Source organism: Amphiura filiformis, chromosome 16, assembly GCF_039555335.1.
Source record: "Amphiura filiformis chromosome 16, Afil_fr2py, whole genome shotgun sequence".
Lineage (NCBI taxonomy): Eukaryota > Metazoa > Echinodermata > Ophiuroidea > Amphilepidida > Amphiuridae > Amphiura > Amphiura filiformis.
The window spans coordinates 25,761,475-25,781,715 of NC_092643.1; the positions used below are offsets into that span (position 1 = coordinate 25,761,475).

At 35.7% G+C, this 20,241-nt stretch overlaps 1 protein-coding gene across 1 annotated transcript; it reads right to left on the reverse strand.

Moving 5' to 3' along the window:
- Positions 1-834: 834 nt before the first annotated feature.
- LOC140135785 (tubulin beta chain-like) lies at positions 835-3,195 on the reverse strand. The gene is made up of 2 exons (XM_072157403.1): positions 2,866-3,195; positions 835-2,576 (listed from the first exon to the last, which is right to left on the reverse strand). The coding sequence occupies exons 1-2, from the start codon at positions 3,040-3,042 to the stop codon at positions 1,629-1,631; spliced, it is 1,125 nt and encodes a 374-aa protein (XP_072013504.1). The 5' UTR covers positions 3,043-3,195; the 3' UTR covers positions 835-1,628.
- Positions 3,196-20,241: the final 17,046 nt, after the last annotated feature.

A 20,241-nucleotide genomic window follows, 5' to 3' on the forward strand; every position in this document is an offset into this window, starting at 1 on the left:
TTACATCACTTCTACGGCGAATACTCAAGAATCTTAAGGTGCGTATGATGTCCAGTGTAGCCGTTTAACTACAAAACTGTAGTATAGGAGCATGACCTAGCCGTGTCTGCACTCAAATATTGAGACAAATAAAGCTGGCACACAAAAGGGATCTTATGGGTTCTATAAAGGAGATTCCAAGGCTTGATATAAGGTGCGTAATTTCCAAATGAGTGCATTTTTGTCTCTGGAGTGGGATAAGGCACAAAACTTTTCGTTTTGTTATATTATTTGGCCTTAACTCAAGAACCGCAAGACCTATGGAAGTATGTATGCAATTATTGGCTTTCTTGACTCATTTCCTGTCAGATAAACGCTTAAAGGAAGTCTCCGGCAATCACAACATTATGCCTTATGTAAGAAAAATAATTATCATGCACGAATCTCGTGGTTTTATTTAAAACAAACTCATAGTGACCATAAAAACGAATAAAAACATCCGTCTCTCAACACGCGATATTCAAAATTCCCGGGCGCCAAAAATGTCGAGTACAATGACATCCCAATAATAATCGACAATTGAACACAAATAACCATTACGTCATTGTACTTAGACAACTTTGGCGCGGGAATTTTGAATATCGCGTGTTGAGAGCCGACTGTTTTTATTCGTTTTTATGGTCAATATGTGTTTGTTTTAAATAAAACCATGCGATTCGTGTCGCCGGAGATCCCCTTTAATAAATTACAGTACACTGTAGTTTTTTAGTTAAATGGCTGAAAGTGGACCAATATTACGCATGCCATTCCATAATAAATAAGGAAAACGTAACGAAGTTGTTGTTTTGAGTGATTGTAAGTTTATTCGACAATACTGAATGAAACAACCCTGCTTATGTCAGAAATCGAGGTTTTACCATCTACACCATGAGTGCATGCATTTAATAACGAAGTTTAGCCTTTCGTGCGCAGTGGAAGTACATACGCTATAATGTTCCACAGGGACCAAAAACGGAAAATGCTACGAATTGGTCTCAAAAATAAGTCGAAAATTAATTGTGTGCAATCTCTAGAAGACTAGAATGCTTCGTTAGTGTGATAAAATAAGTCCTGGTTTATAAGATCCAATGTGGGATTTGACAGCAATGACGCATTCTGAACCATGCAAACTAATAATATTTGACAAAACCAATAAGACCAGTTAAAATCGGAGCATTTGTCAGTTTTTGACCCTGCGGAGCCTGCAAAACTGCAACACTTCCACCTGAGACGAAAATACTTTAGGTATTTTCGTCTCAGACTTCCACTGCGCACGGAAAACACAACCAACAGTTATACCATTCTTAGCAAAAAGGGTGTTCTTCAGCTGTGTCCCAGGGTACCATTAAAGGCTCTTTAAAGTACCATTAAAGGATGTTCCCTGCGGGACAAAGAAAATTCTAAATTGAAGTTGCACTTTTTTCTAAGAGTGTATACTGTGTAGGGGTTCACGGCTGTGTATGGATTAATTGCATTTGTATAAACAGGTATAGGTTTTACCCAAATGTTCTTATTATCTTTATCGAACGAGAACTTAAACCAGAAATGTTACAGTTTTTGTTTTTATTTAATGGTTCAAATATAAATAATAGAAATACTGTTCGGTAGTTTTAATCTTGATCTTCCTCTTCCTCCTCTTCGTCAAATTCTCCCTCCTCTTCTGCTGTTGCGTCCTGGTATTGTTGGTACTCAGACACCAAGTCATTCATGTTGCTCTCAGCCTCGGTGAACTCCATCTCATCCATACCTTCACCAGTGTACCAATGCAAGAAAGCCTTACGACGGAACATAGAGGTGAACTGCTCAGAGATACGCTTGAACAGCTCCTGGATGGCAGTACTGTTGCCGATGAAGGTCGCTGACATCTTGAGGCCACGAGGTGGGATGTCGCAGACAGCGGTTTTCACGTTGTTGGGGATCCATTCTACGAAGTAGCTGCTGTTCTTGTTTTGTATGTTCAGCATTTGCTCATCAACCTCCTTCATTGACATGCGGCCACGGAACATAGCAGCAACTGTAAGGTAGCGGCCATGACGAGGATCACATGCAGCCATCATGTTTTTGGCATCAAACATCTGCTGGGTTAGCTCTGGAACAGTAAGAGCACGATATTGCTGGCTACCACGGCTGGTCAGAGGAGCAAAACCAGGCATGAAGAAATGAAGACGTGGGAATGGCACCATGTTAACAGCAAGTTTACGGAGATCAGCATTGAGCTGACCTGGGAATCTTAAGCAGGTGGTCACACCACTCATAGTGACAGAAACAAGATGGTTAAGATCACCGTAAGTTGGTGTGGTCAGTTTAAGGGTACGGAAGCAAATGTCATACAAGGCTTCATTGTCAATACAATAACTTTCATCTGTGTTTTCTACAAGCTGGTGAACTGAGAGAGTAGCGTTGTATGGCTCTACAACTGTATCTGATACTTTGGGTGATGGGACGACGCTGAAGGTGTTCATCATTCGGTCAGGATATTCTTCACGGATCTTGCTGACGAGCAGGGTACCCATACCTGAGCCAGTCCCTCCTCCGAGAGAATGTGTAAGTTGAAAGCCCTGCAAATTGTGAAAAAGACGACAAAAATGAACTTGAGTTATTTAGAGGATAAAGAAACAGAGGAAAGTAGAAGAGAAGAAAGAGAGACATTAGAAGCAGAAAGAAGGGGAAGGAGACAAAGAAGAAGAAGAAGAAGAAGAAAAAAAAGAAGTAGAAGAAGAAGAAGAAGAAGAAAAAGAAAGAAAGAAAGGATGAAAGAAAGGATGAAAGAAAAGAAAGAATCAGACGAAGCCGATATCGAAGACGGAGACGCGAACAAAGAAAAAGAAGGAAAATCTATTTTATTACCTGTAAACAATCACAGCTTTCGGCTTCCTTTCGTACCACATCAAGAACAGAATCGATGAGTTCAGCGCCTTCTGTGTAGTGACCCTTGGCCCAGTTGTTTCCAGCACCACTTTGTCCAAACACAAAGTTGTCAGGTCTGAAGATCTGTCCAAATGGTCCTGATCGGACAGAGTCCATTGTACCAGGCTCCAGATCCACCAGAACGGCACGAGGGACGTACTTGCCACCGGTAGCTTCATTGTAGTAGACGTTGATTCTTTCTAGTTGAAGATCAGAATCACCATGGTAGCTACCAGTTGGGTCGACGCCATGCTCGTCGGAGATAACCTCCCAGAACTGAAATTACAGATAAAATCATAAAGTTCAGTAATATTACATGATTTTCTCGTTTAAGCACTCGTTCCAAAGATTAAATAGATGCATGCTTGTGGCATGTCTTAACATCTATGTCTCAAATTATTCGAAAGTGGGAAACAGGCTGACATTTTATTTACTTGTCGTTTCGGCATAAAGTTTGCTTAAAGTGTTATGAATAAGGTTCACAAGAACAAAACTTTACGCACATTCAGGCAGGGGAATAGCGTCTAAAACTGTTCGCAAAGTCATGGTGAGCACCCAGTGGAAAAGTGGATAGATCTTCATCAGATCGCATAATCATGATAATAGAGAGGGTCTCGGCATGCTCATGCAGATTAGCCGTGCGCGTGGAAGGTGATCACCGTTCTTGGTGCCTGGATGCAAACAAGCACATTACTAGACCTATTATCTTGATTACAGTTATAGGGTCTTTTTATCTTTTCAGTTTCCGTAACTCTATTGTTCAGATACGAAAACGCAAGGGATTCAGTAAGTTTACTGTAATCTGACTTCATTGTTAACTCTGAAGTACCAATCAGCTTATTTCAATAGAGGTAATTGCCTGTGTCAATAAAGCCCATAAAGGCTGGAGATAAATGAACACCGGTGTACGACCGCTGTTTTAATGGTCTAGCGCCCTCTCGTGTTTGACAGTGATAAATTGATTCACATTATTATGACAAAATGCAAATCCGAATGAAAAGGTCCACTTTTTCTGTAAAAACGTTGAAAATAAGCCCTTCAATCACAAAAGATCCGCTTATGAGCCTGTCGCGCCCCATTGCACTTGTGCAGGGCCAGAGTGTCGCCCTTCCCTCGTATCAATGTCTATCTCCCTATTTTGCTTCCTCCTGCCCCCCCATGATCAGGCTCCCCACTCCCTCCCCGGTCCCTACTCTCTCCTCTCGAGCTTTCTCTTTCTAGCCTTTCCGTCTCTCCCTCTCCTCTCTTTCTTCCTCACCCCCTCCCACTCTCGCTTGTTCAGTCTCAACTTAGTATCTCCCTCCCTCCCTCCCTCCCCCTCGCGAAATTTATCAGTATGATCCATGACTGAAAATAAGCTCTGCAAAAATAAACATTTAAAATAAACCGGAGTCTTGCATATAGGCCCAACCAATTATCAGATTAGCTTGCCATGAATAGAATACATTATCTTTGCTCCAATGCATATTCTTTTGTATTGCATTTCAATATAAAACATGATTACCAAATCACCACTTGTACGCGCCACATTGGGAGATATTTGACTATTTTAGACGCTCCTTTCATCGCCAATATGAAAGACTCATTGCTTATAACTTGGCAACATGGTCAGTATATATTTCAATGCAAGACTTTTTTTACGATCCACTTACGTCTAGGCGTAAGTACATATACACCAAACACAAGTCAATTGAAGCCGTACAATTTACCGCGAATTTAGGACCGTAAAATTTAGACTCTTCTTTTGTCTAGATTGGCACCCAACCGCACATCTCAAGGTTTTATGTAAAAAATCAATATAACTTACCAAAACGAAAACTGAAATTCACGAGCTTCAAATTTTCAGTAACTAACAAAAGGCTAGAATAAAAGATTGGTCATACCTGGGAGACTACCACTTCAGAATAACAATAACTTACAAAAACTATTACGGATACGGAAACAGAAACTGAAAAGATAAAACGACGGATAGTATAAGAAACCCGGATACAAAATTAATCATTGCCTGGGATTTTTGCTCCAGTAATTTTTGATCTACACATTAATTTTAACAAATGATAATGTCATTTGCATTTGATATTTCAACATACGTGTACTTCAAATAATACAGTTTCGATTGATTTGGACTTTTGCGGCGCATTTTGTCACTGAGATAGGCCTAATTACCATAGTGACTCACTGTGAATATCTGCATGAGATAACAATGTCTAATCGTTATCTTTAAACTTCATATTTGTAGGTCTGATGTCATCAATACTATGACATTACATAAATGACGTGTACTCCACAGAATTCAAAGGTTAGCATACTTTTGTAACAAGATAAACGATATCACCACCCTGATCACTAGGTTAAACCGAGCAGCCTCATCAATTTACTTTTCTAAAGAAAGGTTGAGATTTTATATTTTTATAACATCAGAAACTTAAATAAAATTTAATAAATTATAAAATTTAATAAATTAAATAAAATGTGTCCAAAAAATTGTTGGAGATGTATTCGCTTGGTAAAAATATCGCCAAATATGTATTTATGTTAACGAAATACATCATAGTGGCCTGTGGAGTCATAGACTGTAAACAGTCTTTGGTAGAGCCTACTTTATACACATAAGGCCCAAAAAAGATGTTTGCTTGCCCTCAACCGACCGACCCTAATTTTGCAAATCAGGAAAAAGTTTTTTGTTTTTTTCTATTTAATGTACTAAAGAATACCGACCCTTTTTGTGGAAATTCCTGATTTTTTTTTCTTTTCAAATTTTTGCATTCTGAAGATGTAAAAAAAAAATCCCGACCGACCGACCAAATTTTTAAAATTCATTTGAGGGCAAGGAAACAATGATTTTTTTGGCGTAATCATGCATAACTCGCAAACGCAAAATCGGTATCAACTGAAATTTTGGGAATAAGCTTTTTTTTTCCCCCGTAGATATCCTATAAACATACCATAAAAAGAGGGTCCTAGAACCGCAAAATACTTCTTTAAGCAGATCTACTTTAGTCAATGCAGCTAAATTTAGGATATTGACAGAATCGCAAACTGCTAGAATGTAAAACCAACAGAAATAACAAAACGTGCAAACACTTTTGTGGTAAAATTTGTCAAAGGTTCACTGATAAAAAAAAGCGAATCTCTACAGGCAGCGCTGAATCCATGAAAATGATGAAGCTAGAGCTATAATACAGGGTATCCCATTAAGGTGGCTACACCCCCTGATAAATTTTGTGACTAATGTTGCATTTTTCTCACAAAATTACTACACACTGCTAACAGAAGTTATGTATATTGTAGGAGCAACGAATCCAATTACTTCACTGAAATTTCAGTGATTCAAGACAAGTGGTTCATTATATATGTTAAGAAATGAGGTACATTCTAGCGGTACCTCTTTTCTTATCATAAATAACGTACCGCTTGTCTTGAGTCACTGAAATTCCAGTGTAGTAACTGGATTCCTTGCCCCTGTAATTTTCATAACTTTTGTTACCAGTATGTTATTATTTTTTGAGAAAAAAATGCAAAAATAGTCACAATTCTTAAAATTAATCATGTTAATATGGTTCTATGATCTAAGACAAAATATGCACATGAATAATTTAATAATAAATGAAATTAAGCAATGGGGTAAAATAGCTTTAAACAAAAGAAACTTATTGATGAAATATACTCGGCAAATAGGCTATACAAAAGTAATTATACCGTTAGACAAAAGTATTTAAACAACTTATAATGGCAAATATTAATGAGTTTTAATTACCTTAGAGCCTATTTGGTTTCCACATTGGCCAGCTTGTAGATGAACGATTTCACGCATTTTGACGTAGATGTAATAACTTATAAAACTTGAAGAAACACCTAACCGGACACCTGACACGTCTTGTCTGATGTAGCACAGCAGGGAGAATAACGGTTGCTTAACAAAATTTAAGTTATCGTATGTTTTTTGTTTGTTTCGTAACCGTTGCTGGGCTTTGAACCATAGTTACAAAGTCAAATAAATTAATCGCCATTTTTGTTAATAATTAACTATTATGTTAATACTTTGTTTCTGTTGATATGGCCGTTGGTTTGGAAACGTGTCTCCATAACAGTCTGGAATATAAATGTTATTATGTAAAGTAACATTTACAGACATGACAAAAAGTAATATTTCATTAAATATATTAATTGTAATTATAACAAATTTCAGGATAGCACTTTGCTCACCACAGGCTTTGAGTTTAAAAAAATTTTTGGAGTGTGATAAATAGCACTCCTCAAACTTGTGAGGAGTGCTATTTTGTGAATGAGGAGTGTGATTATACTTAAATGTGATGTATAAGCTTAAAGATTAAGGAGTGTGATAAATCGCACTCCTTATGATCATTTAAGGAGTGCTGAGGAGTGTGATCGCACTCACACTCCTCAAAACTCTAAACCTGTGACCATGCCTATACATACTTCTGCAACACGTTTACGCAAGGGTATTTTCATAACAATTTATCATTATTACTCTAAAATTCTTACATCAGTATCATAGCAAGTCCAACATCAAATTTTTTCCAAAGTATTATATAATAAAAGATTGGTCAGCATTTTTTTCATATTCAATCACAGTTGAGAGCTTTCCTGGTGAAAATGAAAAGATCACCTAAAACATAGTCAGAAGGATGCATTGACTCAATTTGCTCAAAACTCTCGATTCATCACTCTGCCGAATGCAAAACGATATATCTGTAACAAGAAATGTCTTTAAAAAGACAACGCCATGAATGCAGATCATGTTTCATAATTTTACATTGCAAGTACTTTGAATGCTAGTAAATTTGAATGTTTCGTACAACTAACCGGGTGCGAAATATTGGCATTTATTGGTTAATACCAGCAGTGACATACTAGGAAATACTCAAAATGTTCATGCTGAAAGCGGAATTGAAAAATGTGTGCTAAATAGGTCTACATATTTTAATTCATACCTGAACAAATGGCTTTAATTGAAATCACATCCTCTGAGTTTTACAACAATACAACAGTCTATATTCAGACAACCTTTAAGAATGTTTGCTGCTTAAGGGATTTCATATCAACCAAGTTTTAGTTTCATGACAATCCAACTATCTATATCTGTAAAAACGGACAATTGCGCGCAGCTGACGGAATTAATGAATGTTAAACCTGTTAAATGGTGGGATTAAAGAATGTTAGCCTTGTGAGTTCGTCTATCAATCATGTTTATTCAAACGATGAGAGTCTTTTTAGATTCTTTTCTCTTGAAGTTTCACCAATAACCCACTTGACTAAACAAAACGGAGAAAGTTTGAAGCAATCCGGGGATCATCCGGATGCAGTCGCTTACACATGCCCTTCTTTTGATCGTCCATTGATACACATGTCCAGAATTTAAGCGACAAGACGTTGTTGGTGCAGTAACCAATCATACGTTTGCGTTGCAGTAAATCTGAGCAAGACATTCAATTAATATATTTGCGGTTGCCGCGTGGAAGTTGAAGTAAATTTTCAAACTTCATTTCGCAAACTCTCTAATTTCAGTACATGTACGTCGATCATCGTATGACGGTGATATGGAGGGTTGGGATCGATATCGCATAAGGGGAGGGGTAGTGGGCATGTGCAAATGTGTAGTTATCGTGCTAGGGATGGTCAGGATAGTAGAGAGTAGAGAGGGTTGCGATCCATATCGCATATGGGGAGGGGTAGTGGTCATGTGTGATTATCGTGCTAGGGATGGTGTAGGGAAGGTTGGGATCATATCACATATGGGGAGGGGTAGTGGTATGGATGGTTATCGTGCTAGGGATAGTCAGGATGATAGGGAGGGTTGGGATCGATATCGCATATGGGAAGGGGTAGTGGGCATGGATAGTTATCGTGCTAGGGATGGTAGAGAGGGTTGGGATCCATAAGTATAGGTAATTGGAGACCGTATTAAGGGGGTACTACACCCCTGGCCAATTTTGTGCCTATTTTTGTATTTTTCTCAAAAATTATAGCACATTGGTGACAGGTAAGATATGTATATTATAGGGGCAAGGACTACAACTACTCTACTGAAAATTCAGCAACTCAAAGCAAGTAGTTATTGATTTATTGATCAAATATTGGTTTTCCGTCATTTTTGACTGTAAAGGCTGGTTCAAAGTGTATATTCGAAGACGAATATTCGGCTTCGAATACTTTTTGGTCGTCAAAATATATGCGGCTTCGAATATAAAACTATGAACCGGAGAAAGATATATTTCTACAATTCACAGCGTTGCCCGACTGTTAACAAGTATTGCCCGTTGACCTAGGTAAGCAAAATTTAGAGAATTTCTTTAACGTAGTCAATACAATAATAGGTAAACTCAATATTGAACTACTGTCATGATTTAATGTCTGTAAAATAAAAATGAATAAATAAATTAATAAGTTAATAAAGAAATAAATAAGTAAATAAATAAGTCAATAAGTGGCCATGCGTTTTAAGTGGAGATGTAACATTTTGGGGTTCGTAATATTATATATAGGCCTACCCCGGGGAGGCCTACAGCCTATGTAGTTAAATTTGGTGTCAAACTAAAGCTTGTGATGAGACCAATACAGTAAGCATATTAAATGTTGTAAAAAAGTATTAACATTTGAATAATTGGTATATAATTAGCATAATTTGCGGGGTGGAGGATGATCAGGAGGAGCAAATTGAATATAAGTGACCCGCAGTGGTCATATAATGCAAGAGGTCCATTTCTTTTTTCACATTTTGTTTACAATTCACTTCAAACTGCATACTTTAACACTATACAATCATATTCCAGGTAATTTAATTTGCTTTGAGAAGCAATTTTGCATATTTTATTTTCTGTAATTATCAAACACATGGCTAATTGTTATCTAATCAAGTATAACATTATAATTATAATTATAGGCCTATTAATAGTAATGCGTTGAGTTTTTAAAAAGTAATATCCGCCTTTTTTTTCTTTCTCTTACAAAAACAAATCAGCATGGAAAACATTTTTTTCGTCAGAGGCAGATATTTGGTCTATTCAGTGTAATAAAGCTACAAATAGACGATCTTTTAAATTAATTTTTAAATTGCTTTTTGTTTTTCAACCTTATTGTTTGTATTTGTAATGTTCACACAATCTGATAATGTCCCATCTTATACCTAATGTGAATCGAGCCATTTAACCGGTGCTTGTAGGACAACGATTTTGAATTAAACATGTTAATTGTGATATTTTAATTCCCCTAGAACACCACAGTTAAGCGTCAAGTCCAAAATTGTTTCGTTAAAATTACTCGAAAACCCTCCTAAGAGTTGTTATACATTTCATAATTTTGGACAAAAAATAGCCAAATAGTTGACCGAAGTCGTATATTTGAACCAATATTTGACTGAAATCGTATATATTAGCATTACCGCCCCTTCGTGGCTGCTAAATGTGAAACGAGATTACTTGAAATATATATTTCCAGAGTTGAACAAGTTTCAACTCTACGAATATATTTCTGAAATATGTCTATCTGATTGGTTGATGGTCAAGAGGATTACGGCATCCTCAAAGTCTCTTGCTGTAATTCTCTAATCGATATCTATTCTAGGACCGATCTTTTGAAATCCATACAACCGTGTCAAATGAAATAGTCTCGGATCATAATTTGTGCACGATACAACGTTGATACTTCAGATTTCGGAATTTTATTTAAAATAGGCATAAATCACATTGAACAGGTTGAATGCTGGCAAAAGTAGATAAAATAACTATGGGTCGAATTTACATTAATCAGTGTCCTGGGCCAGGATAACATGTAGGACTCCTTCGCATTCTAAAACAATACTTCACCAAATGTCCTTGCTTTCATTTTCTCATTTAATTTATATTTATTTTTATTAATTTCTTTATTCAATGCCTATGTGGTAAATCCGGTATTGCCAAATATTTCTCGTCCATTACCCGTGTTAATCTATTTATTTATTAAAATGCACCATCTATTAAATTCCTGTAATACAATGTATAGTCCTAGTGTATTTGATAACAAAGATGTTTTTATTTTTGATTGGAATTAGGGGTTCCATAGATTTACAAGGGGTCAGTTTTTACACGATTTCATATATAAAATATGTTTGGGCATGGCGGAATTAGTATATGATTAAAATAGACATACTCTTAGGCCCCATTTTTAATGTTTGTACATTATTAATATTAATATTAATGTACAAAATGCAAACGAATGTATATATATATTATTTGATCGTTTTGTAAACATTAATTTTGATGTTTACTCATAATTATGTCTGGAAAGTCAGGGAAAAAACTAAGGAGTATCGATATTTCCTGGGAAAGTGGATCAGATGAGCAGTGAGTAAAAACATTCGCTCTAAATGTTTATTTGATTTTGATTTTTTTATGAATTTATTACTAGCCTACTGGTAAAGTGCAGAAAAAAACTCCAAACGCATTCTAGGATTTTTCATCAGCAGCAGTAGAAATTTCCCTCTTGCATAGATTTTCGGGTGATCTCGCTTGGATTTAGCAAACAATGAACCGTTCACTTATACATTTGTAGGTTATGTTTGTAAGCCTAAATATCATATTATTTGCATAAAACATAACTTCCATCACTACAGCATTAGAATGCTATTGCCTGCCTGGCATTTTCCTTTTTCTGGACGTCTTTATATAGTCCCTTACTTTTATGTCATACAAAATGGATACGCTTGTACCGCACTAATAACGTTTTCTTCCAGTTCGTTATCAGCCATTTTTTTTTATCCAGGCGTATTTTGCACAACTGTGCAGGTTAATTTTCATTGGGGATTTTTGAAATCATCGTTCGTCGAACGATATTCAGGTGACCTCGAGCCTTTCATATAAATCAATAGTATCTCACTATCAGTTGCGCGATATTTAATCCGATTCAACTCGGCGTGTCATCATATTTTATTCGTTGCCGTATATATTTTGACGTCACAAAAGGTATTCGACAACGAATAATCGCCTACGAATATTCACTATGAACCGACCCTAAGGGTCGGTTCATAGTGAATATTCGAAGGCGAATATTCGGCTTCGAATACGTTTTGGGCGTCAAAATATATGCGGCTTCGAATATAAAACTATGAACCGGAGAAAGATATATTTCTACAATTCACAGCGTTGCCCTACTGTTAACAAGTATTGCCCGTTGACCAAGGTAAGCAAAATTTAGAGAATTTCCTTAACAAAGTAAATAAAATCATAATAGGTAAACTCCATTGAACTATTGTCATGATTTAATGTCTATATAAATGGGTCTAAATAGGAGCAGTGGCGTAACCAGTGGGGGGCCGGGGGGATGCAAGCTGCCCCCGGAAAAAAACCCTGGAAGAGTCAAACATTGGGAAGGGGAAAAGGGGGAAAGAGAGAAAAAGAGGGAAGGGAAGAGAAAGGGGAAAGAAGAGAAAAAAGGGGAAGGGAGAAGAAAAAAAGGGAAAGAAAGAGGGAAGAGAAAGGGGAAAGAAGAAAAGAAAAAAGAGGGAAGAAAAGGGGGAAGGGAGAAGAGAAAAGGGGAAGGGACTCAAGGGAGAAGAGAAAAGGGAAAGAAAGAGAGAAGAAGATCTATAGGCCTACTACTTTCATTGTGAAATTTGTACTCTGAAACACTGATATTTTCTAATATGCCAAAACCAGGAGCTTCATGGCGCTCAGCCCCTTGACCCCGCCTGGGCTTTGCCCTGGACCCCCGTAGTAGACCCCACCGACTCCACCCGTTTAACGCTTTTCAAGGGCATTTACGACCTGCCTGTAACAGGCGCGGAGGCTGACCCATACCTTCTTGTATGTTTCAACTGCAAAGCAAATCAAGAAATTAATGAGTCAATAGATATAAATAAATAAAAAATAAATAAATAAGTCAATAAATACATAAATAAATAAATAAATAAATAAATAAATAAGTAAATAAATAAATAAATAAATAAATAAATAAATAAATAAATAAATAAATATATCAATATCATAAGATATGATTGAAGCGACGACAAATATGACAGCCCTCACAAGTGTTATATATGAGACCACCCACGGTGACCAACCAAATATATATCTGTCGAGTTCAACAAAATTCAACTCCTACAAATATATTTCAGGTGAATACTTTTTTCATTGACTGATATCCACTTGAGATCGGTATCATCAAAGTAGTATTGCTCTCATTTCATGATTCACTGAGCAATCAATTTTGGCATTTGACCGAAATACGCGTCAAAAGATAAAAGGTCTCGTTCCGAACTTGTGTAGGCCTACATTGCTAGGGCCTAAATGTGTTTTAATGCCTGATTCACAAATTATAGAAATAAACAAGAATTTATTTTAAAAGAACACACAATGATATGGTACCAACGCTCGTGGTTTTGGTTGTTCTGCATAGTTTATGAAGATATTCATTGCAAAGCGCTATATATCCATTCCTACATATTACTTATTTTGCCCTCTTAATTATTAATTATAATTATGAATTTGACTGATAACAACGCATTACATCTTTATTCCGCCCAAAATAACATCGTTTATAGGTGCCAAAAACGTCAAGAATTCCGCTAGTGCGAAAAAAATAAAAAAAATGGGTGAACCTCCATGGCAAATGCATTTTATATCAATAACCAATGATTTACCACCCCCAGACCCTCACACATCCTCTGCCAGGGACAGATGCATATGGGGACCTAGAACTGGGGCCAAACATTATTTATGTAAAACCGGGGTGGAGGCATAAATCTGAATTTTTTTCAGACTTTTTTTCTGCATCAGTCGATTTAAATGGAGCTACGTTAGTATGGAAACATTCACTTGTACATTTAGGTTATGTTTGTAAGCCTAAATATCATATTATTTGCATAAAACATTACTTACCATCACTACAGCATTTTAATGCTATTGCCTTCCATGCATTTTCCTTTATTTTCATATCATATAAAAATGGGTATGCTTGTACTGCACTAATAAGGGCACACCACTAAATCAATGCGCCATTTGTGTAACCCTAATGAGTTCCGGTAAAATACAGAAACTATTTGAGGCTTTAGACTTATTAATCAGAAAGAGTGGCGAATTATAGCTTAAATAAAAGTGGAAAGCCTATACATAAATTTGAGTCACCAAAAAGTCGCATTTTATCATTATTGAGAAAATAGGTCCGCGAATTAAAAATGACAGAATCGGGTTTGCAGTCTTGAGAGCATGTCAAAACACCAAAAAAAAATTACGTCTTTTTTTTTTCTCAATATGAAAGGGCAAAATGTTCGGTTGATCGTCGGCTTTTCCTCCCAGCTACATACACTTTAAGAAAATATCATTAGATTTATAATATTTACTTCGAGGACTGTTATATATCAATATGTGAAAAATATCAAATTTTAATAATTTGTCATGAAATTTGTATTATATCGTGAATTTCAAAAAATGAAAATTATTTGATATCAGAAAGACATTCTTCGTATTCATAATGTAATTCGATATGTCTGATGTGCTCTCATGTCCCACAAAAATACTGTCGAAACGCTCAAAACGCTCATTCCAGATGCCTTAATTTTCATTGGGGATTTTTGAAATCATCGTTCGTTGAACGATATTCAGGTGACCTCGAGCCTTTCATATAAATCAATAGTATCTCACTATCAGTTGCGCGATATTTAATCCGGTTCAACTCGGCGTGTCATCATATTTTATTCGTTGCCGTATATATTTTGACGTCACAAAAAGTATTCGAAGCCGAATATTCGCCTTCGAATATTCACTTTGAACCAGCCTTAAAGGTCCGTAACCCGATCGACAGCATCATCCCCCCGATTTTTTTCATTGTTGATGAGGTTTTGGTATCACATAATAGATACTATTTTTCTCATTACTATCCTGAAATTTGACGCTCCAAGTCGATGTATTTCCGGAGAAATCATGAAACACAGCGGTTTTACAGGTATACCAGTTGTTCGCATTTTACACGACACGGGAGTTTTGGGTAGTCATAGAATGAAATCGGAATAGATTCGGAAGACTTCACCCCAGTACCAATTCGTCCGCAAAATACATCAAATAGGCCCCTAATGTCAAACTATAGATGGCGCTATAATGATTTAAAACAAAAACAAAAATAAAGAAATACATAAGAGGCGAAATAAATAAGGAAACATGACCTATATTGTCAAGCATGATACGAGGAATATGAATATGAAAAATTATGAGAGCACCTCCCCCATTAAAAAATTAGTTAAAAAATAAAACAAAGAAAAATCATAAATATGTGAAAATGTGCATCATATAGCTAAAATAAAGAAATAATTAAGCGAAGTAAATACAGCATGGGCTATCTTGTCAAGAATGATAATGAGCGCAGTGATATGTAATGTTTTTAAAGATTAATCAGTATGAATAGAGGGTATAAAAGTGTACAGGGGCGAGCCGGTTTTCAGTACCAAGGCGAACACTTCCTGTTTCCACCGGGACATGCGCTCGGGCGTTGTTTCGAGATGCCTGACCAGAATGCAATGCACGCGTACCAGTGTATTGGCTTGCTAATATGCTAATTATTCACATTTATGCTGAAATTGTTCCCGTTTTCTCACATAGATTGATAAAGGGGACAATATTTGACATTGTGTGTAAGTTTGAAGAGAATCCATATCCTAAACCGATAGGGTTACCCCCCTTTAAGGTGCGCTTCAGACTCCATATTGTACGTACAATATTGTATGTACAATATTTTTCGTAACGTCAAAAAGTATTGCACGTCCAATAAATATACGTGCCACGACGAGTTGAATCAGATTAAATAACGCGCTATATAATATAAAACCCTGACGGTTCATTGTTTGCTAAATCCAAGCGAGGTCACCCGAAAATCTATGCAAGAGAAATTTCTACTGCTGCTGATGAAAAATCCTAGAGTGCGTTTTGAGGTTTTTCTGCACTTTACCAGTAGGCCTAATAAATTCATTAAAAATAAAAATAAAATAAACATTTAGAGGGAATGTTTTTACTCACTGCTCATCTGATCCACTTTCCCAGGAAACTAAATACCGATACTCCTTAGTTTTATCCTGACTTTCCAGACATAATTATGAGTAAACATCAAATTTAATGTTTACAAAACAATCAAATATATAAACATTCATTTGCATTTGGTACAAAAATGTTAATATTAATAATGTACAAACATTAAAAAAGGGGGGCCTAAGAGTATGTCTATTTTAATCATATACTAATTCCGCCATGCCCAAACATATTTTATATATGAAATCGTGTAAAAACAGACCACTTGTAAATTGGAACCCCAAATTCCAATCAAAATAAAAACAACTTTGTTGTCAAATACACTAGGCCTATACATTGTATTACAGGAATTTAATAGATGGTGCATTTTAATAAATAAATAGATTAACACGGATAACGGACGAGAAATATTTGGCAATACCGGATTTACCACAGAGCCAGTGGATAAAGAAATTAATTAAAATTAAAACAAATTAAATGAGAAAATGAAAGCAAGGACATTTGGTGAAGTATTGTTTTAGAATGCGAAGGAGTCCTAAATGTTACCCAGGCCCAGGACACTGATTAATGTAAATTCGACCCATAGTTATTTTGTCTACTTTTGCCAGCATTCAACCTGTTCAATGTAATTTATGCCTATTTTCAATAAAATTCCGAAATCTGACGTACGGTAGGCCTATCAACGTTGTATCGTGCACAAATTATGATTCGAGACTATTTCATTTGCCACGGTTGTATGGATTTCAAAAGATCGGTCCTATAATAGATATCGAATAGAGAATTACAGCAGGAGGCTTTGAGGATGCCGTAATCCTCTTGATAATCAACCAATCAGAGAGACATATTTCAGAAATATGTTCGTATAGTTGAAACTCTTTCAATATTTTAAGTAATCGCGTTTCACATTTAGCAGCACTTTGGCTTGCAATAAAGCCACGAAGGGACGGTAATGCTAATATACGATTTCAGTCAAATATTGATGCAAATATACGATTTCGGTCAACTATTTGGCTATTCTTTGCCCAAAATTATGAAATGTTTATTAGTAACAACTCTTAGGAGGGTTTTCGAGTAATTTTAACGAAATAATGAGGTAAAATAAAAGAAAGCCCACTTACAATTTTGGACACTTAACTGTGGTGTTTTGGACGCTTAACTGATTAGACCAAATATCTGCCTCTGACGAAAAACAAAATGTTTTCCATGCTGATTTGTTTTTGTAACGAGTATATCATTTCAAAAAGAAAGAAATAAAGGCGGATATTACTTTTTAAAATCTCAACGCATTACTATTAATAGGCCTATAATTAATGAAAAAGTATAGAATGCGTTGCATCCGGGTCTACAGGCCTATAAATAATACTTAAGAAACTGACTAAATCAATATATGACTAAATATAAATTAATCTCTAAATCAATTAATCAATCAGTAATCAATCAATCAATAAATAAATAAATAAACAAATAGGCCTAAATAAATGAACCTATAAATAAATAAATAAGAACTGAATGTGCCATTTATATTATTATTACAATTTTAATATTTTTTATATTAATATCAGTATTAATATTATTAACTTTAAAGGTGCCCATTGATTATATAATAATTCAAGTACAGTTGAATACAAGAAGACATCAAAAGATGTTCATCATTCCGTGCACGAACACTGCACTAAATTTACCACTCTTAGAAATTTGGCAACTCCGTATCAATTAAGCAACCAATGATTGTGGCAAAATATATATTTTCCCGGTACATACTTTTTATTGTACGTGCAATACTTTCTGACGTCACGAAAAATATTGTACATACAATATTGTACGTACAATACGGAGTCTGAAGCGCACTTTACTCCACAACTGTTGTCTGTGCTGAAATAAAATTTCCAGTGCAGTAATTGTAGTCCTTGCCCCTATAATATATCTTACTTGTCCCCAATATGCTATAATTTTTGAGAAAAATGCAAAAATAGGCACAAAATTGGGCAGGGGTGTAGTATCCCCTTAAACTAAAACCAGACTGGCTGCACTGGGCTGCAATGTTGCTGTAGCGCCATCTATAGTTTGTAACAACACTCTTGTAACATATGCAATGCATCGGAGCTAGAGGTCGTCATTTGTTGAAGAGAACTTTCTGATAATGTACCAAGGGACGAAATTGTCATCCTAGAAGTTTCAATTTTGCTCTGATGTAAAAACACATTTACAAGGATTGTTGGGATGTGTTCACCTAATGAAGGGGTGGCCTGTTAAAGGCAGTTTTAATAGGAAGTTATGGAAGTGGGCTAGCCACCACAAAACACTACTAAAATGGTCACTGTGTGTAGTGGTATGGGTGATACAATGCCACAATAAACAATGTCAGATCAACAGCTATCAATAATGCGTGTAGGTAATTGGGGACAGGGTCATGGTTCTGCAAGTGAGTAACAACTCTATCTATGGGACGTTTGACACTTGTTTTCCCATGCAACAACAACATGTAGGTTACTTTCTTACTTTGCGACAGTTTTGGCGGCCATATGCAGTATTTTGATCATGTGATAGGAACTGCTTCATTGATACCTTTCATCGGTGATGTGATACAAGATTGGTGGGTGTCCATTTAAAATCTTTCCTTGGCAAAGATTTCGCACAACGTTATGCGTTTCGATGTTAACGTAGCTCCAACCAACATGGAAGATGCCCTTGGTGACGGCAGGTTGGCCTTCCAAGTACGGCAGACCTTTAGAGACCTCTTCCGACATTATCGGAAATGGCTATCTGCGATGTTTTAGTTTTAAACCTGTTTACTAAAGCAACCACTTCCAAAATTGTGGATTGTCACACCATGCTCACCAGTACTAACCAACAAGGAGATGGTGCATGGTGGTATTATTTACATGAATACGACAACAGTACAATTCCTTAAGTCATCATTTGTAATTATTCATACGAACGATAATGTTCTAAATAATGATAATTGATGGTAATTTGTTGGTATTTTTTATACCAGCATTTATTTAACAAGATTATTCATTTCATAATATTTTGCCTTTGTTGCCACCTTAAACTTTATTGATTGATCATGAAGAAACGACAATAGAAAAATGATATGGATGACTGATTAGATGTGATTAAAACGCAAAAACGACATGAATTTTCAATATTTATCACCCACAAACACATATTTTGTTATTTTCACATGGTATTTTGGCAGCCATTTTGAAACGACCGTTCCTTTGTTCAGAGCAGACTGGATTTTTGCCACCCAAGATTTTCTGGTAGTTTAAGGTATTTTTTACATATCACAACTTGTTTGAAACCTTAATCACAAAAATTGCACGGCGTTCGAAATCCATCCTTTTGCAATTGGACTATTGAGAAAGATTTGTCACTGTTCAGTCACATTATCGATTGAACCATTTAAATTCATTTTATTATTTTTTCAAAATAACATTTTTTTTATGACGACATAGGAAACTTCGTTGTAAAAAAACTAGCTAAAGAACTTGCTCAACCTCTTACAGCAATCTTTAATTTGTCTTTGTCAACAGGATATGTTCCTACCCAATTAAAATTAGCTAAGATAATCCCTATCTATAAAAAAGATGATGCCGAGATATTCTCAAATTACAGACCTATATCACTTCTGCCGGTTTTCTCCAAAATCCTTGAAAGATTGATCTTTAATAGAAGTGTTGAATTTATTAATAATAATAACATTCTCAATGATAAACAATTTGGATTTAGAGCCAATCATTCGACTCAAATGGCAATTATGCATCTGGTTGATAAGATAAATAATGCAGTAGAAAATGATGAAACTACTATAGGAGTGTTTCTAGACCTATCAAAAGCTTTCGACACTATTGACCATAGTATTCTACTTCATAAATTAGAACATTTTGGATTCAGAGGAATTGTTTATGACTGGTTCAAGAGCTATTTAAGTGATAGAAAACAATATGTGAACTTCAATAATAAAAATTCCAAATATAAAAGTATAATTTGCGGAGTCCCTCAAGGCTCAATATTAGGTACTTTACTATTTATTTTGTACATAAATGATATAACGAATACCTCGACTATATTAGACTTTGTATTGTTTGCCGATGATACGACAATTTTATACTCAAGCAATGACATTGCTAATCAAATGTCATTAATAAATAAAGAGTTATCCGAAGTGAGTAACTGGTTTAAAGCAAACAAACTTTCTGTAAATGCTAGTAAAACTAATTACATGATTATGGGTACCCCTAGAATAACTTCGATAAATAATTCACAAGAAAACAGAGATATTACTTTGGATGGTACAAACTTG